Genomic DNA, 15,332 nt, shown 5'->3' on the forward strand with positions numbered 1-15,332 from the left:
TAAATTTAAAACTTTTCACACAGGTACTCAAATCCAGCATGGAAAGGTGTTTAGTTTCATGTGTGTGTGCTGTAAAATTCTGAATTTTACTATGAATACTTGCTAATTTGTTACATGTGCTGGCAGTAACTTTTATAACTCATTTTACAGTATGTGTTATCGCAGAACATTACATACTTTAAGACAGTTGGTCTCCACTCCGGTCTATGTCCAGCTCAGCCTGCATTGTTAAGACTATTATCTCCTTTTTGATGCACAACTTCCTAACGCAAAGATTTTAATACAGAACTCCTGAGCTAAAAGTCTGCAGTTAATTAGACTTAACTTAAAAATAGAAGTGGTAAAAATGTACAAATTCTTGGTCCTGAATTAGCCTGTATAAAGTAACTATAGGCAGAATTTACAAGTGTAAATTCTCCAGTTATTTTTACAAATATCTTAACAGTACAACTTAATTAGGTAATGCATTTGCAGAATATATATATATATATATTTTTTTTTACTTTTTTTGAGTATGGTTTCTGATGAGTGAAATATTAAAATACCCACAGCACACCCCTAGTACACAGTCGCAATCCTTTAGAATTAATTTATATTTAATTTTAAGGTCATTAGGGGTTGTCTAGAGTTCAAAGCCAGGGCCAGTCCTAAATAGGACATCAGTTCACTGCAAGGCACATTTATATTTTATGCTGGATCTGTGTAGAGTTGCCTTTAACCATCATTCACAGTTTTGTGGTGTAGGGGGAATATTGCATACAGGCATGCCAGGGCAGTATTTGAACTGTGTCTGTTTAATGTTTGAAGCACTGCACCACAGTTAATGTAAGGTGTAAGTCGGTAATTCAGCAAATTCTCCTGATTTCATATAATGGTTTTTTTTGTGTGAATGGATTGTATTATTAATCTGAATAAATTCCAGTTCTGCATTTCACAGAACACTTTGTGTTAAGAAGTAATTCTGGTGTCATTACCTGAAGGAATATATATTTTTATAGCATGATTCTGTAGGAAAAGAATTCCAGGAATTTCTGTCTGTTAATGTGACATTTGTAAACCACCAGAGTGCATGTGTGATCTTAGATGCCACTGCAGTGTATTGTGGGCCTGGGGGATAACAGCATTCTTGTTTATATAGAAGCAATAGCAAAAGCTGTGCACAAGCCAAAATTTACCACGATGTAAAGTACATACTCATGTCAGACTTTGATATCATCTTGAGTTGACCATTGTGTGAATTATGTGGTTGCATGAACATGCCCTAGCTACATAGTTGTTGAGGAAGGGGAAGACTTAAAAAAAATTAACTGCATTTTCAGTTTGCAAAGCTCACAACTTTGCTACTGTAAAAGACTTGTAGTCCAGATGGGGGATGTGTTACGATGTCACGTTCATGCACAAAACCCTGCTCGATTTCACATAGATTTTAACGAGAGGTACTGCTGAGGTATTGAAGAGTTCCTCATGACACCAGAGGGGTAATGCAGCATGGTGGTAAACTGTAATTTGAGCAGAGGTGAGGCCTAGATTGGGAAGGTAGGCAAGGATCCACCTGCTGTACTCTGGAGTGGAGACATGCTACCTGTCATAGCCAGCTATGTGTGCCTGTGTGTAATAAATAAAAATTGTCAAATCCCTTTGTGCAGAAAAAGTGCACTTTTGTAATCCATTAGTTTTTTGTAGTTTTCAACCTTAAAGAGCTCCCAGTGTGCAACATGAATATGTGATTGGCCCACAACGCTGGCCATGATATCCTTTTCTGGTACTTTTGATTACTCTTGACAAAGGTGCTTATTTATGAACTTGCATTTATTACCAAAAGCACTTGTGCTGTTCCACTGCCTTTTTGTTTTTATAAAGTGTAATGTAAAAGTGATTTGCCATTTCAAAAACAGCCTTTTTTTTTTAATCCTAACCTAAAAAGGATGTTATTTTTAGATATAATCCGGAATTGTCAAAAGACAATTTGACAGTGAAACTATTTTTAACACCTTTAAACTGAATAGAAATGCAAATGCTTTGTCTATCCACCTATAACAATTTAAGTCAGTATAAAAGACAAAAAGCATCATGCAGGGTGGTGGCAACAGTCAGAAGGGTGGCCAGCTCCGCCATTTGCACAGCTTCAACAAACTGCTGCACTGACTTTTAATGTACCATCCCCTTCATGAGACTGTCAAATCTTTGTCTTCATGCTAAAACACTACAGTTCCTTAAGGAAGTGTGGCATGTCACACTACCTTAATGTCAATCTGATGGTCACTGAGAAGATAGCAATGGGAAATTAACGGAGGACAAATCTGTATAACAAGCATACTTGCTGAATTTTAGGCAGAGTGAACAAAGAGGGCTATCTGAAACATTTGATCGAGAGATTGTAGACGAGTGATCAAAAAGCGAAACATGTGTCATGGTCCCTAGACTCTGATCAAAGACCACTTTCCACAAGGAGTCCATTAAATGACAAATGTTCTCTGGCTCCAAAGCTGAATTAAGGCGTGGTCTATTTTTCAGTAAGCTTGTGACACATCGTTCTTTTTAAATTTATGGAATATGTAATTTTTCCAGATGTTTGTCTTTTTAATTAGTGAAATGTGCAGAGCTTTGAAAATGTATTTAGATCTAAATATGATTTTGTTTTATATCTGATTTTACACATTTGATATAGAGAAATTTTTTGAGCCCAGCATTACATCACCTCAGCAGCTGGTGATATCTGTTCATCAGAGGGCCCATTTGCTCATATTGGACCAGTTCCATTTAGCCAATCAAGCTCAGCTGTCTGCTTCTGAAAAATGGGACTTCACAGAAGGAATGCACAAACAAGAGAGTTTGCTCCTCCCCTTAACAGAACACAGCCACAATTTGAACTCCACCTCCTGTAGGTGTGCTGCAGTGTTACAAACTACCATGCCATCCTACAGAAGTGGAGTTTTGAGTACAACGCTAACTTCGTAAAACCTAGAATGTACGACACCATGGATATGACCTCAATACTGTAGTTTACAGGGCTAAATACTTAATTTGAGCCAGGATATACCAATCAAGAGCTAAAATGTGGAAAATAAGAGGATAAAAAACTAATTAAAAGATAATGTTTTCCAGTAGTTTCAAAGACATCTGTCCTTGATTGATGCCACTTTTGATACCTCACCATTGCCCGTGGTTCATAGCCTCTCATGCACGTGGTTTTTTTTTTTTCAAGATTTTAAAGTGCATTAAAAAATAAATTAAGAAGTCCTGAAAACCACTGAAATGTTTTAAATGCATCAGAATAGCGAATACAAGTAGATGTAAAGCTCGAAGTCTATGACTGTACCTAAGACTAATGATGGATAATGGCAGCACACAAATAAAAGGCTGAAGAGCTTTCATCTTCCTATGTGTTGGAGATTCCAAAAAAACAATGTTAAAGTTGGGGCACTGAACGCATTGCTACATGGTGATAAAAGCAATGTCTTTTAAAACTCGGTTTTCTCTCTTCTATGGCACCCTGAGTGACCTGCCTGTGCTAGTTGTTCATATGTACTTTAGTTAATAGAATGCATGTTTATATATAAATAGTTTTTTTTTTTGTTGAGGATGCATCTCCAGGACGTGGAAGTTTGGTTAACTGGAGACTTTAAATTGACCCTTGAAATCAATTTGTTTGTGTGCATTAGTGGCACATGTCATCTTGGACTGGCTTCTGCAATTGCACGTATACCTGCTAGGTAAGTGGTGGACCCTGCCCCTGTTCTTAAGTGGGTTTCATAATGGAATGATGTTTTGGGTCTTAATTTTTTTTTTTTTTTTTAAATGGTCATCACATTAATGTGTAAAGGTAGGTCCATACAGAAGAACAAATACCATGTTTAAAATGAACAAATACAGCATGTACACCACTGCCTGGCTGCAAATTTGATAACCAGTAGGGATGGGTGGACTGCCGCTTGCTGCTCTCCCTGATTCTGTTCTGCATCCTCCCTCAAGTCTCCAGAAATTTCTCCTGTGCAAGCATTAAGTGATTTCTAAAATTAATAAACAGCCAAAAGGAGGCACTTTACATAACTAAACTTGTGTTCCTTGAAAACATGATATAGTGTACTATCTGAGTGCCACCTGTAGATTAGAGGTGAAAAACACAGAAGCAGAGACCTGAAGAAGTCCAACCACATGAACTACTGACTGCCCACTGCACTTTAGTGTTCGCAGTCCTGTTATTCACATACCCATCGGGGCACTTTTGACAGCTGGCAGGATGGACTTTCAAGATCAGAACTGGCAATTCCTTAAACTGGGCAAAACACTTTTCCCTTGGTCCAGCAATTTTATTGTTTGGCCCACAGCAAACACAGTCTGTTTTATGGTGAGGGCAGAGCAATTTTGGTAAGCCATCGGTTAAGATGAATTGTGCATTCTGATGTGCCTCTTTCGATGCTGTTGTACTCTGTGGTGACAGGATTTTTTATTTTAAGCGAAGCTCTGTTTTCAATCATGGACCTGGCTGGATGTTTCTTGGATTGTGGTTCATCTTTGATATGTTATAACAGTCAAAATCCCATCAGGGTTGCTGTTTCTGTTGGCACCCAGTGGCCAATACCCTGCAGAATTCAAAGTCACTTAACCATTTTTTTCTCATCCATAATCCCTCTAAACTGCAGATGCATAAAGTGGGTAGGTGGGGACCACCACGTCAACAATCAGGTTGCCATCAGTGAGGGAGTGATGAATTGTTTGTGATTAATAGGTGGATCTAATAAAATGGCCACTTAAAGGGTTCCGTTTTGCTTTAATGTATGACTACATTAACGACCAAAAGTAAGAATACAAGCAAAGGTCACAAGTTTCTGTCTACTCTTAATATGTTTCTCCAAACTGGTTTCCTAACGTTTGTTGACTTAAATAATACATAACACATATCACCTCAGAAAGCCTGGACCTTATGAGAAGAACCTTGGACTCATGGTGGGCACCTCGTTATCTGCATACCTACGGACAGAGAATAGAAGTGATCAAGGAAGCTAATGGGATGTTAGGTTACTTATCAAAAGGTGTGGAGTAAGAGTTGAGGGAGGTTATGCTTAAGTTGTGTAACACACTTGCGTGTGAGGGCTCACCTGGAGAACCGTCTTCAGTTTACGTATCCATATTACAAAAAAAACTCACAACAGTGCTAGAGAAAGTCCAGAGAGGAGTAACTCGGCTGATTTCAGGGCTAAGAGGAACGACTGAAGAAGCTGAGCCTTTTCAGTTTAAGCAAATGGAAGAGTAAGAGGTGACATGATCTAAGTGTTTAAAATTACAAAGGGAATTAGTACAGTGGATTGAGACTGTGAACTCGGGGACATGGTTGGAAACTTGTTATGGGTGAATTTCACACAAGTTTGTCTTCACAAAAAAAAAAACAAAGACACATGAAAAATGTTACCAAGTAAGATTCTAGAGACCCAGAGGTCTCAACTTACTGTTTTTTAGTTTTATGAAGAATTACACAAATAGGATGACTGTCCTAGACTTGTTGGGATGAATGCCCAGTTCTTGTCATGACAAGTCTGTTAAAAAAAGCAAGTAAAGCTGAGTTGGTGAGCATCTATGAAAACAAAGCGTCACACGCAGAGCAGGGCTTTGGGTTCAAATCACAGTAGAGATTCCCTCTATTGGAAGCTTTGATATTCTCCACTCTTTGTTTCCTTCCACAATCCAAAAACATGCCTGCTCCTTGTGTACATGATGGCCTACATAACTATATGCTTCATATTATTACAACATGATTTTCGAATACCCTATATGTATCAACCCTAGTGCAGCATCCAAGTTGTGTAAAGATGTCAAGCACTACATCAGTGAAGAGGAAACCAGCTGAAAAGCAGAGTTGCTTTGAGCTAAAGCTGTCTACGGAGCATGTGAAGGTAGCACTGGGACACAATAAGATGCTGCAGATGTTCTATCAGACGGTTGTGGTGGGCGCCCTCTTTTGTACGCAGTGGTGTGCTGGGGAGGCAGCATAAAGAAGGTAGGCTCTATTGTAGGCAAGGAGCTGGACAGTTTAACATCTGTAGCAGAGCGACGGACGCTAAGCAGGCTCCTGTCAATCATGGAGAATCCACTGCATCCACTGAACAGGATCATCTCCAGACAGAGGAGCAGCTTCAGCGACAGACTGCTGTTACTGTCCTGCTCCACTTACAGACTGAGGAGATTGTTCCTCCCCCACACTATGCGACTCTTCAGTTCCACCCGGGGCGTAAACGTTAACATTATACAATGATATTGTCTGTCTGTCTTCATTGTTAGCACTCTTTAATTTAATATTGTAGTATCTATCTGTCTATCGATCTATCTATCTGTGACCTGAGTGACATCACAAAAGTATGTGAAAATAAATCAACAATATGGCCGTCGCCAAATCTGCTGAAAGAATATAACATTCTAAGGTCGAGGCCAAAAGTTTTGAGAATGACACAAATATTCATTTTCACAAAGTCTGCTGCCTCCATTTTTAGGATGGCAATTTGCATATACTCCAAAATGTTATGAAGAATGATCTGATGAACTGCAAAGTGCCTCTTTGCCATGAAAACAAACTTAATCCCTAAAATCCCATGCCCATAAAGGGCTTCACAGGCAAGGATATTGCTGCAAATAAGATTTCACCTAAATCAACCATTTATCGGATCATCAAGAACTTCAAGGAGAGAGGTTCAATTGTTGTGAAGGAGGGTGCCCAAGAAAAGTCCAGCAAGTGTGAGGACTGTCTCTGTATTGCTTGTAATTTTAACTTCAGTAGACCATAGAAACGTCTGACAAAAAGATCTAAAAACACTGAAGCGGCAAACTTTGTGAAAACCAATACTTGTGCCATTCTCAAAACTTTTGGCCACAACTATCGATCAGTGACTTGTAAACTTTTGCATTCGTGGCCCAATTTTGCCTTTTTTGTGTCTCCGGCGACAGTCATCCCTGCCCTCCCTTGGAGGATTGCCACCGACAGTCATTGTTCGCCCTTGGCTGAGCAATGGATTTTGCTGAAACTACTCACAGTGATTCATCGCAGGATACTCTGCAAACCACACATGAAGCTTTCCCATTGATTACAATTGTGAATCGCCAAAATAGGACAACATGCGGCCCAACGTTTAAGAACCTATGATCTTGATAAATGAATGTTTTAAGATTCCATTAATCCAATTCAGGTTTGCGGCATAAGATCGCCAGTCCATCATCGTATACACTCGCACCCGCTGGGGTAAACATCTTTAGGGGTTTGGGAAGAAATCAAGCACAGACACTGGGAGACATATAAATTTCCTGGAGAAAAAGGAGCTAGGCATGGATTTCATACCCAAGAGACCTGAACCATAAGGTGGCTGCCCTTCTTTTTAATACAGAAATATAAATCTATCAATCCATTTTATAAATCTGCTATTCCAGAGCAGGGTTTCAGGGAAGCTGAAGTCTATTTCAGCAAGCATCAGGCATAAGGCAGAAGACTAGCAAGTTAGGCGGATTGGCAATGCTAAATTAGTTCCATAGACACGCGTTTGTTCACCTGACAATGGGCTGCAGCCCTGTGTAGGGATTATTCCTGTCTTCAGCCCGATGCTTGCTTAGTTAGGGTCCAAATATACATTTGCTTCTCTAATAATTGTGGCCTGCATGTACACAGATCTTAACTGAAGTGTGAGAGTTCTGCAGACTCCGCACATGTTACCTAAAGGGTCTTTGTGACTGCATGGAAAATGCTGTGAGAGAGAGAGGGAGAGATTGTGAGAATGTAGCCACTCCTTGAAAGATGTTCTCAATTTTCCATATAAAAATATCCCTCTTTTATGGTTGGGAACAGCACCCGTGTCTAAAAAAAAAAAAAAAAAATGGCTCTGTGAACCTTTCCGGATTTGGTATTATTACTTTCTGAGCATTGTTGATGAATTTCTTTCAAATGTGGTATGATGGTACTTGTCTGCGGATGTCCTCACTCCAGTAGTAAGCGCCAAGGCTGATTAGGTTTACTGCATATTGGACAGGCCTGGTCTCAGTCAGGGCTCATTGTTAACCCAACAGCAGACTATACTGTAAGTATCCCTTTACTTGACCCAGCATAAGCTTTTGTCTCCACAGTCCTGAACTGAAGCAAGAAGGGTTCAGGAGTGCTATGTTAACCACATCTGCATCCGTTTGATAGCGTGCACACCTTTGCTATTGTTCATTACAGTATCTGGTTCGAGCAAATAAGCCCAGCAAACATGGAGCTTCCAGCACATCTCTGACTACAGAATGTCTGAAAGGAGTTGTTAAGCAAACATTTCTCTACTTTCCTACTTGAGAGGAACCAAAGTCATAACTTTATTTTTCATGATTTGGCTCTTTTTGGTTCACTTTCCCAACCCCCTCAACGTTTGTCTTGAATAGCTGTCTTCTGTGAAAACCACTTCAAAAGCCATGCATTGGCAAAAGACTCCAGTCACAATTGGAGCATTCAGCACATGGGCCTCTTGAAAAACAGTAACTCTTTTGAAGTCAAAAGAACAAGCCAGCACTTTGAAGATTTGGGAAATGCGTAGCTTCAGCATTCAGAAAAGCAGAACAGACCCTGCTCCACTGGGCATCACTGAGTAATGAAAAGTCACCTAAACAGGCAAAGCGTAATTCACTTAATCATGGGCACAAGAGATTCACAGAAAAGAAACAGAAAAAAAAACTGTTGTACGGGCTCCAGAGATATATAAAAGGTCACAGTCAAGCAACATTTATTTAAGTGTAAGCTTCAAACATTAAATTAGAAGGGCAAATGGAAATCAAATCAAAATATTCAGGTAAGTGATATAGGAAGGAGCAGTCTTGGCACTGCATTGTGTTCATGATGAGAATGAAGAAGGCAGGCACGTACCACGAATAAAATGGAAATGCCTGAATTTCTGAAACAATCTACCCTAACATCAGCACATTTACGGGTTTTAACTGTTAAAGGTTATTTCGAATTGTGACACAATCTTGGCCTTTTCTTCTAAATTTGCCTGAATAAGAAACATTTTAAACACCTGCATTCTCATCCAGGACTCGCACAGAAACAATAAATGGCAATGATTCATCTTCATTCACCTTGAAATTCTGTCTTCTGCAAAAGCCATTACTTCAGATTCAGCAGCCCCCCCAAGTCAGCCTTGCAACATGGTCCGTCTTCTTTTTTGTTGGCTTTACAAATCCTACAAATTCCAGTTCTGAGACTGCTCTGATAAATCGAGCACTTTGAGGAATTGAAGGTTAAGGGAAACAGGAAAGGCATATCACCAGAGAGACCCATCAAACCGCCCCCTAAAGACTCTGCTTATGACGAAGACGTTTGTACTTATTGGTCGCATTGACATGTTAATTAACTACATTCCAATTCAAAATTTAAGTGATAAAAGACTATTGTGGTAAACTACTAAATCATATGTTAACATCCCATTAATAAAATATGAAAAGAAAAATGTTATCAAATGAAAGGTCATAAAACATTTAAGGAAATTTAACAACGGTATACAGTATTAGAAAACACATTACATTTACACACATCACAAAACTAGTGGTAAAATCCTTACGGTTCCTTATGGTGTTGTGAAATCCAGAGTGTTCTGTGATGAGTCTGGGTGTCCCACTGCTAAAGTCTTAAAATGAAAACTATTTGGGGCTTAGGGGTTCCAAAAACAAAACATTTTGGGCAAAGCAATGATGACTACACGTGTTTCTTTCCTGAAATGTGGTGGAAATGGGATTTTTTTGGGATTAAGTTCATTTTCATGGCAAAGAGGGACTTTGCAATTAATTGCAATTCATCTGATCACTCTTCATAACATTATGGAGTATATGCAAAATGCCATCAAAAAAAATTGAGGCAGCAAACTTTGCGAAAATTAATATTTGAGTCATTTTTAAAACTTTTGTCCATGACTGTAGTTCCAAAAAAAAAATTCTAACTGAACAAAGAAAAGATCTGAAGCAAAGCAATGAAATTGTGACTGAATGTTTCAGTGCTGTTGAAGTAAGCTTCAGGCCCTGTACTGTGAGTGAGTTAGCAGCTTCTACACTTTGGCACCATGAAAAGTGTCCTGTGTTCTGCGTGATGTTGGTGAGAAGTACTAGGTGGCATGGATTTGCAGATTGCACATTCACATATGATGTAATTAGTACATTTAAGATATTCCTTTTTTGACTTTGTGAAGTGGGGTCCAGCCTCAAGTGGGGAGGCAAAATGGAAGGGTGGGGGGATAAGGGGGGAGAGAAAGAGAGCAAGCTACAGTATGTCTAATCTATCCTTTTAATCCTTATAATTATAACTACCAATGTAACAATAGGCTGCATGGCAATAACTCTTGGGGAAAATAGCAAATTAAGGTTAAAGCTGTCTTACTTCCAGTTAAGACTATAAAATGACATCAAAAATTCAGAATCAATGTCTCCATGATGGTACAGTTAACTTTGTGAGCTGGAATGTTAAAGGCCTGAATCACGAATTAAAGAGAAAGAAAGTATTCTCTCATCTTACAGGTTTAAACTCTAAGATAGTACTTTTACAGGAGACCCATTTACTAAGTAAGGATCAGTTCCGGCTGCAAAAGGACAGGACTGGCCAAATGTTACATTCTAGCTTTACAAAAGAAAACTAGAGGTGTGGGAATTCTCATACATAGAACAGTCTCATTTGTAGCATCAGATGTAGTATCTGATCCTGAAGGGAGATATGTGATTGTCATGGACAATTTATTTAACTGTAAAGTGATTATGATAAATGTTTATGCACCCAATGTCGATGATAAGAAATTCATGCAAAATGTATTTGCATCGATTTCCAATGTGAACACTCATAAAATTATAATGGCTGGAGACTTTAATTGTGTTTTAAATCCACTCTTAGATAGGTCTCCTGTCACAGGGGGGATGACATCTAACACTGCAAAGACAATTACACAGATTTAACTGACCACAACCTCTCAGACATCTGGAGGTTTCTAAACCCAAACTCAAGAACATATTCCTTCTACTCACCAGTGCATCATTGCTACTCAAGAATTGATTATTTCTTTATAGACAATAATTTCTTGCCTTCGATTAAATCTTGAAAGTACGACACTATTGTTATTTTCGACCATGCCCCTCTGATCTTGGAGCTAAAATCATTATGCCCCACACACTCATCTTGCAGATGGCGTCTTAACCCACTTCTATTAGCAGACGAGAACTGTACAGAATTTATATCCAAACAAATCAGTTTCTTCCTAGAGACAACTATATCCTTATAGGTCTCTGCAGGAATACTCTGGGAAACTCTAAAGGCCTTCTTAAGAGGACAGATTATTTCATATCTTTCCCACAAAAATAAATTAGAAACCAAGAAGGTATCAGAGCTAACCAGCGAAATTTCTAGAATAGATGAAGAACATGCTAGGTGTCCAAGTGAGGCTCTTCATAGGAAAAGACAGGCACTGCATTCAGAGCTCAACCTCTTAACAACTAAAGAAACTGAACAACTAATTTCTAAATCAAGACATCTTTACTATTAACATGGAGAGAAAGCTAATAAGCTCTTAGCTCAACAAATCCACAAGCAAGAAGAACACGAATGGAGATAAAATCATTGACCATAAAAAATATAATGCACACATTTAGAGACTAATATAAATCCTTATATTCTATTGAGCTTAAAGAAGACAACACATTATCTAATGCATTTCTGGATACATTACAGATACCACAAATAAGATACTTTTAGTGCAGAGGAACTGGATAAACCTCTGGCGCTATCAGAATTACTAGATGCTATAAAGTCACTTCAAAGCGGGAAAGCAGCAGGCCCTGATGGCTACCCTGCAGAATTTTATAAGAAATTCTCTGCTCAGCTAGCTCCCCTCCTATTAACAAACAACATTTACAGAAGCTAGAGACAATCAAATTCTACCTCAAACTTTTCGCCAAGCAATAATCACCGTCTTTCCTAAACAAAATAAGGACTTATTACAAAATGCATCATACAGACCAATTTTACTTCTGAATAATGATGTTAAGATACTCTCCAAAGTCTTAGCTAGAAGGATGGAGAAAGTGCTGCCTTCGGTAATATCACAAGATCAAACTGGATTTATGAAAGGCTGACAGCTTCCAATCTTCGACACCTGTTTAATGCAATATATTCACCAGCAAAGTCAAACACCCCAGAGATATTATTATTGTTGGATGCAGAAAAAGCATTCAACATTATTGAATGGAACTACCTTTTTTATTACATTAGAGAAATTTGGGTTTGGCCCGAATATTTGTGCATGGATCAAACTACTATATACCAATCCAGAAGCTTCAGTTTGTATTAACAACATTTGTTCAGACTACTTTAAACTAGAATGTGGTACCAGACAAGGATGCACCTTGTCACCACTGCTATATGCAATTGCCATTGAACCACTGGCAGTTCACTGTCGAAATGTTTATCAGATAAAGGGGATTATCAGAGAAGGACTTGAACAGAAAATTTCTCTATATGCAGATGATATGGCACTGTATATATCAGACCCACAAAAAAACTGTGCCTGCAGTCCTAACAGCACTTACAGAATTTCAAAAGATCTCTGGTCTCAGAATTAATTTGAATAAAAGTATGCTCTTTCCAGTGAATTCTCAAGCATACAATATTAGATTGGACACCTTCCCTTTTATCATTGCAGATCAATTTAAATACCTAGGGGTAAACATCACAAGTAAACATAAAGCTCTTTAACAACAAAATTTCGCCATCTGTATGAAAAAAAAATTAAGCAAGACTTGCATAGATGGTCAACCCTTCATCTCACTCTAGCTGGAAGAATTAATGTTGTTAAGATGAATATCCTTCCTAAGCTTTTCTTTTTATTTGAAAACATTCCAATATACATCAATAAATCATTTTTTAAGCAATTAGATTCAACCATAACCTAATTTATTTGGAACTCAAAACATCCACGTATCCAAAGAGCGACCCTACAAAGACCTAAGGCAGAAGGTGGCATGGCTCTACCTAACTTTCAGTTTTATTACTGGGCAGCAAACATACAAGCTATAAAAACCTGGACACAAATAGATGAACACAGGCTTGGTCTGCAATAGAAATAAATTCCTGCAGTACTTCTTTTTATTCCCTGCTTCGTGCCCCAATAAACGCAAGTTATCGCCAATATACTAATAACCCAGATGGGCTTCACTCACTCAGAATATGGAACCAATGTAGAAAGCATTTTAAAGTGGAGAATCTTTTATCTGTGGCACCTCTGCATGACAATCACCTTTTTCAACCCTCGCAAACATGCAGTTTTTAATACATGGAGAACATTTGGGATTAAATTGTTTAGAGATCTTTATACAGACAACATCTTTGCATCCTATGAACAATTACATTCCAAATTTAACTTTCCAGAAACACATTTCTTTCACTATCTTCAAATTAGAAAACTTTGTTAAACAGAACCTGGCCGATTTTGCTCATCTAGCACCCTCCTCTATGCTGGAAAAGATATTGCTCAGTTTCGAAGACTCAGACAGCATTTCTGCAATATATAAAATTATTTTACAGTCCCTCCCTTTCAAAGATCCAAGAGGACAATGGGAAAAAGATCTCTCACTCAACATATCAGAAAAGGAGTGGAAAGTAGCAATGCAGAGAATTCACTAGAGCTCCATATGCACAAAGCATACAATTATTCAACTCAAAATTATGTATCGAGCACATCTGTCTCGCTTTAATGCTTCCAGGACAAGATCCAACCTGCGAACGCTGCAATCAAGCTCCAGCCTCACTGGGTCACATGTTTTGGGCCTGCACCAAATTAACACCATTCTGAACAAAAATGTTTAAGTGCCTTTCAGACAGCCTTGGTGTCACAATCCTTCCTAACCCATTAACAGCTGTGTTTGGTGTTCTTCCAGATGGGCTTAAAGTGGAGAAGGACAAACAAACTGTGATTGCATTCACTACACTATTGGCACGTAGATTTATCTTACTAAACTGGAAGAATCCCAACTCTCATCTTTTATGTCAATGGGTAACTGATGTTTTATAGTATTTGAAACTGGAAAAATCAAATTCTCAGTTAGAGGATCTGTGCAGAACTTTTTCAAAACCTGGCAGGATCTAATCAATATTATTTTAGAATAAGCTTTTAAAGCACTGAGGAAATAACTCTCTTCCCATTTCTTTTTCTTCTCCATTTATCTTTATCTTCCTATTAAACTAATCAATTTACATATTTTTACAAGCTTTAAGTTTTACTCCATTGGCTATGCTCTCCTTCTCAGGGGTGGGGGTTGATTTGTTTTCAATCCTATTTTTTTTTTAATTTATCTATTTGTATGGAATGATTACAATAAAATCAATAAAATTAAAAAAAAAGAAGATATTCCTTTTTAAGTGATAGCATTCTATACATTGTAGCTAACTGGAATTCCACAGAATCAGAATAAAAGTGGCAGCAATGGGGCACCAACAGGCCCCCAGATTAGCATGGGCTATTTTGCACACTTGTGCTAACCATTCAACAAAACAGGATGAACGCATTAGGAAGCAGTTTACAAATTGGCTCTGAGTCCCCAATGGGGAATATTTAAAGAAACACTGGCCAGTGACCGTAAGTTATCCTAGTGTACAGTATACAAAGAAGGACTCTACAGATACAGTATCAACCTGTCAATAAACTTAGCGGCTGACCAAACTGGAGAGCTTTTCTGATTTCTAATTTCAGGTCTGTGTCAGCTAACTGGCAGCTCATTCCAGCAGTAGGCCTTGGCACCACACCTCTTCTCTGCTTCTTAGTATTTTGAATACCAAGCTCATCAGAGACTAGACACTTAACCTGGACTCTAGCAGACACTCTGTGAACCAGGCATGTCAGTTTGATACTTAGGAATGGGGACAGCACACATTAAATACACACTGGGTATGCTGTGTGTATTGGTTTGCACTGTGTAGTTACTGCTCTGCACTCTATTTGTGTATACTTTATGTCCTAAGCTGCTGTTGCAGTACATTATTTTCCCCAATTGGCCAAAATAAGTTATGTACATAGTAACAAACTGTCAGCATATCTCAAGCATCATTTTTTTTAGCAAACAGAAGTCTTTTTTACAATTTATACCAGAGCCAGGCTTACCTCACATTAGGAGTTGTTGTTTATTTCACTGTAAGTATATCATGATCCCTAAAGTAGTATCATCGTTTCTTTATTTACCACTCCATGATTGTGCTAAGACATAATAAAAACAGGTAAGGACTAAAACATTATAAAATACATAATGTTCAATACATGTGGCTTATGACAATAGCTTTTTGCTATGGCTAGTGTAGAACACCA

At 38.3% G+C, this 15,332-nt stretch overlaps 1 protein-coding gene across 1 annotated transcript in view; it reads right to left on the minus strand.

The window, feature by feature from the left end:
- Window positions 1-8,671: 8,671 nt before the first annotated feature.
- The window catches only part of orc3 (origin recognition complex, subunit 3), a 120,898-nt gene continuing 114,237 nt past the window's right edge, over window positions 8,672-15,332 (minus strand). The window contains exon 20 of the mRNA XM_039748007.1: window positions 8,672-9,226. Within this exon, the coding sequence (XP_039603941.1) occupies window positions 9,121-9,226 (106 nt within the window). The 3' untranslated portion in view covers window positions 8,672-9,120. The remainder of the gene's footprint in view (window positions 9,227-15,332) is intronic.

The sequence above is a fragment of the Polypterus senegalus genome, chromosome 3 (assembly GCF_016835505.1).
Source record: "Polypterus senegalus isolate Bchr_013 chromosome 3, ASM1683550v1, whole genome shotgun sequence".
In the NCBI taxonomy this organism is placed as follows: Eukaryota; Metazoa; Chordata; class Cladistia; order Polypteriformes; family Polypteridae; genus Polypterus; species Polypterus senegalus.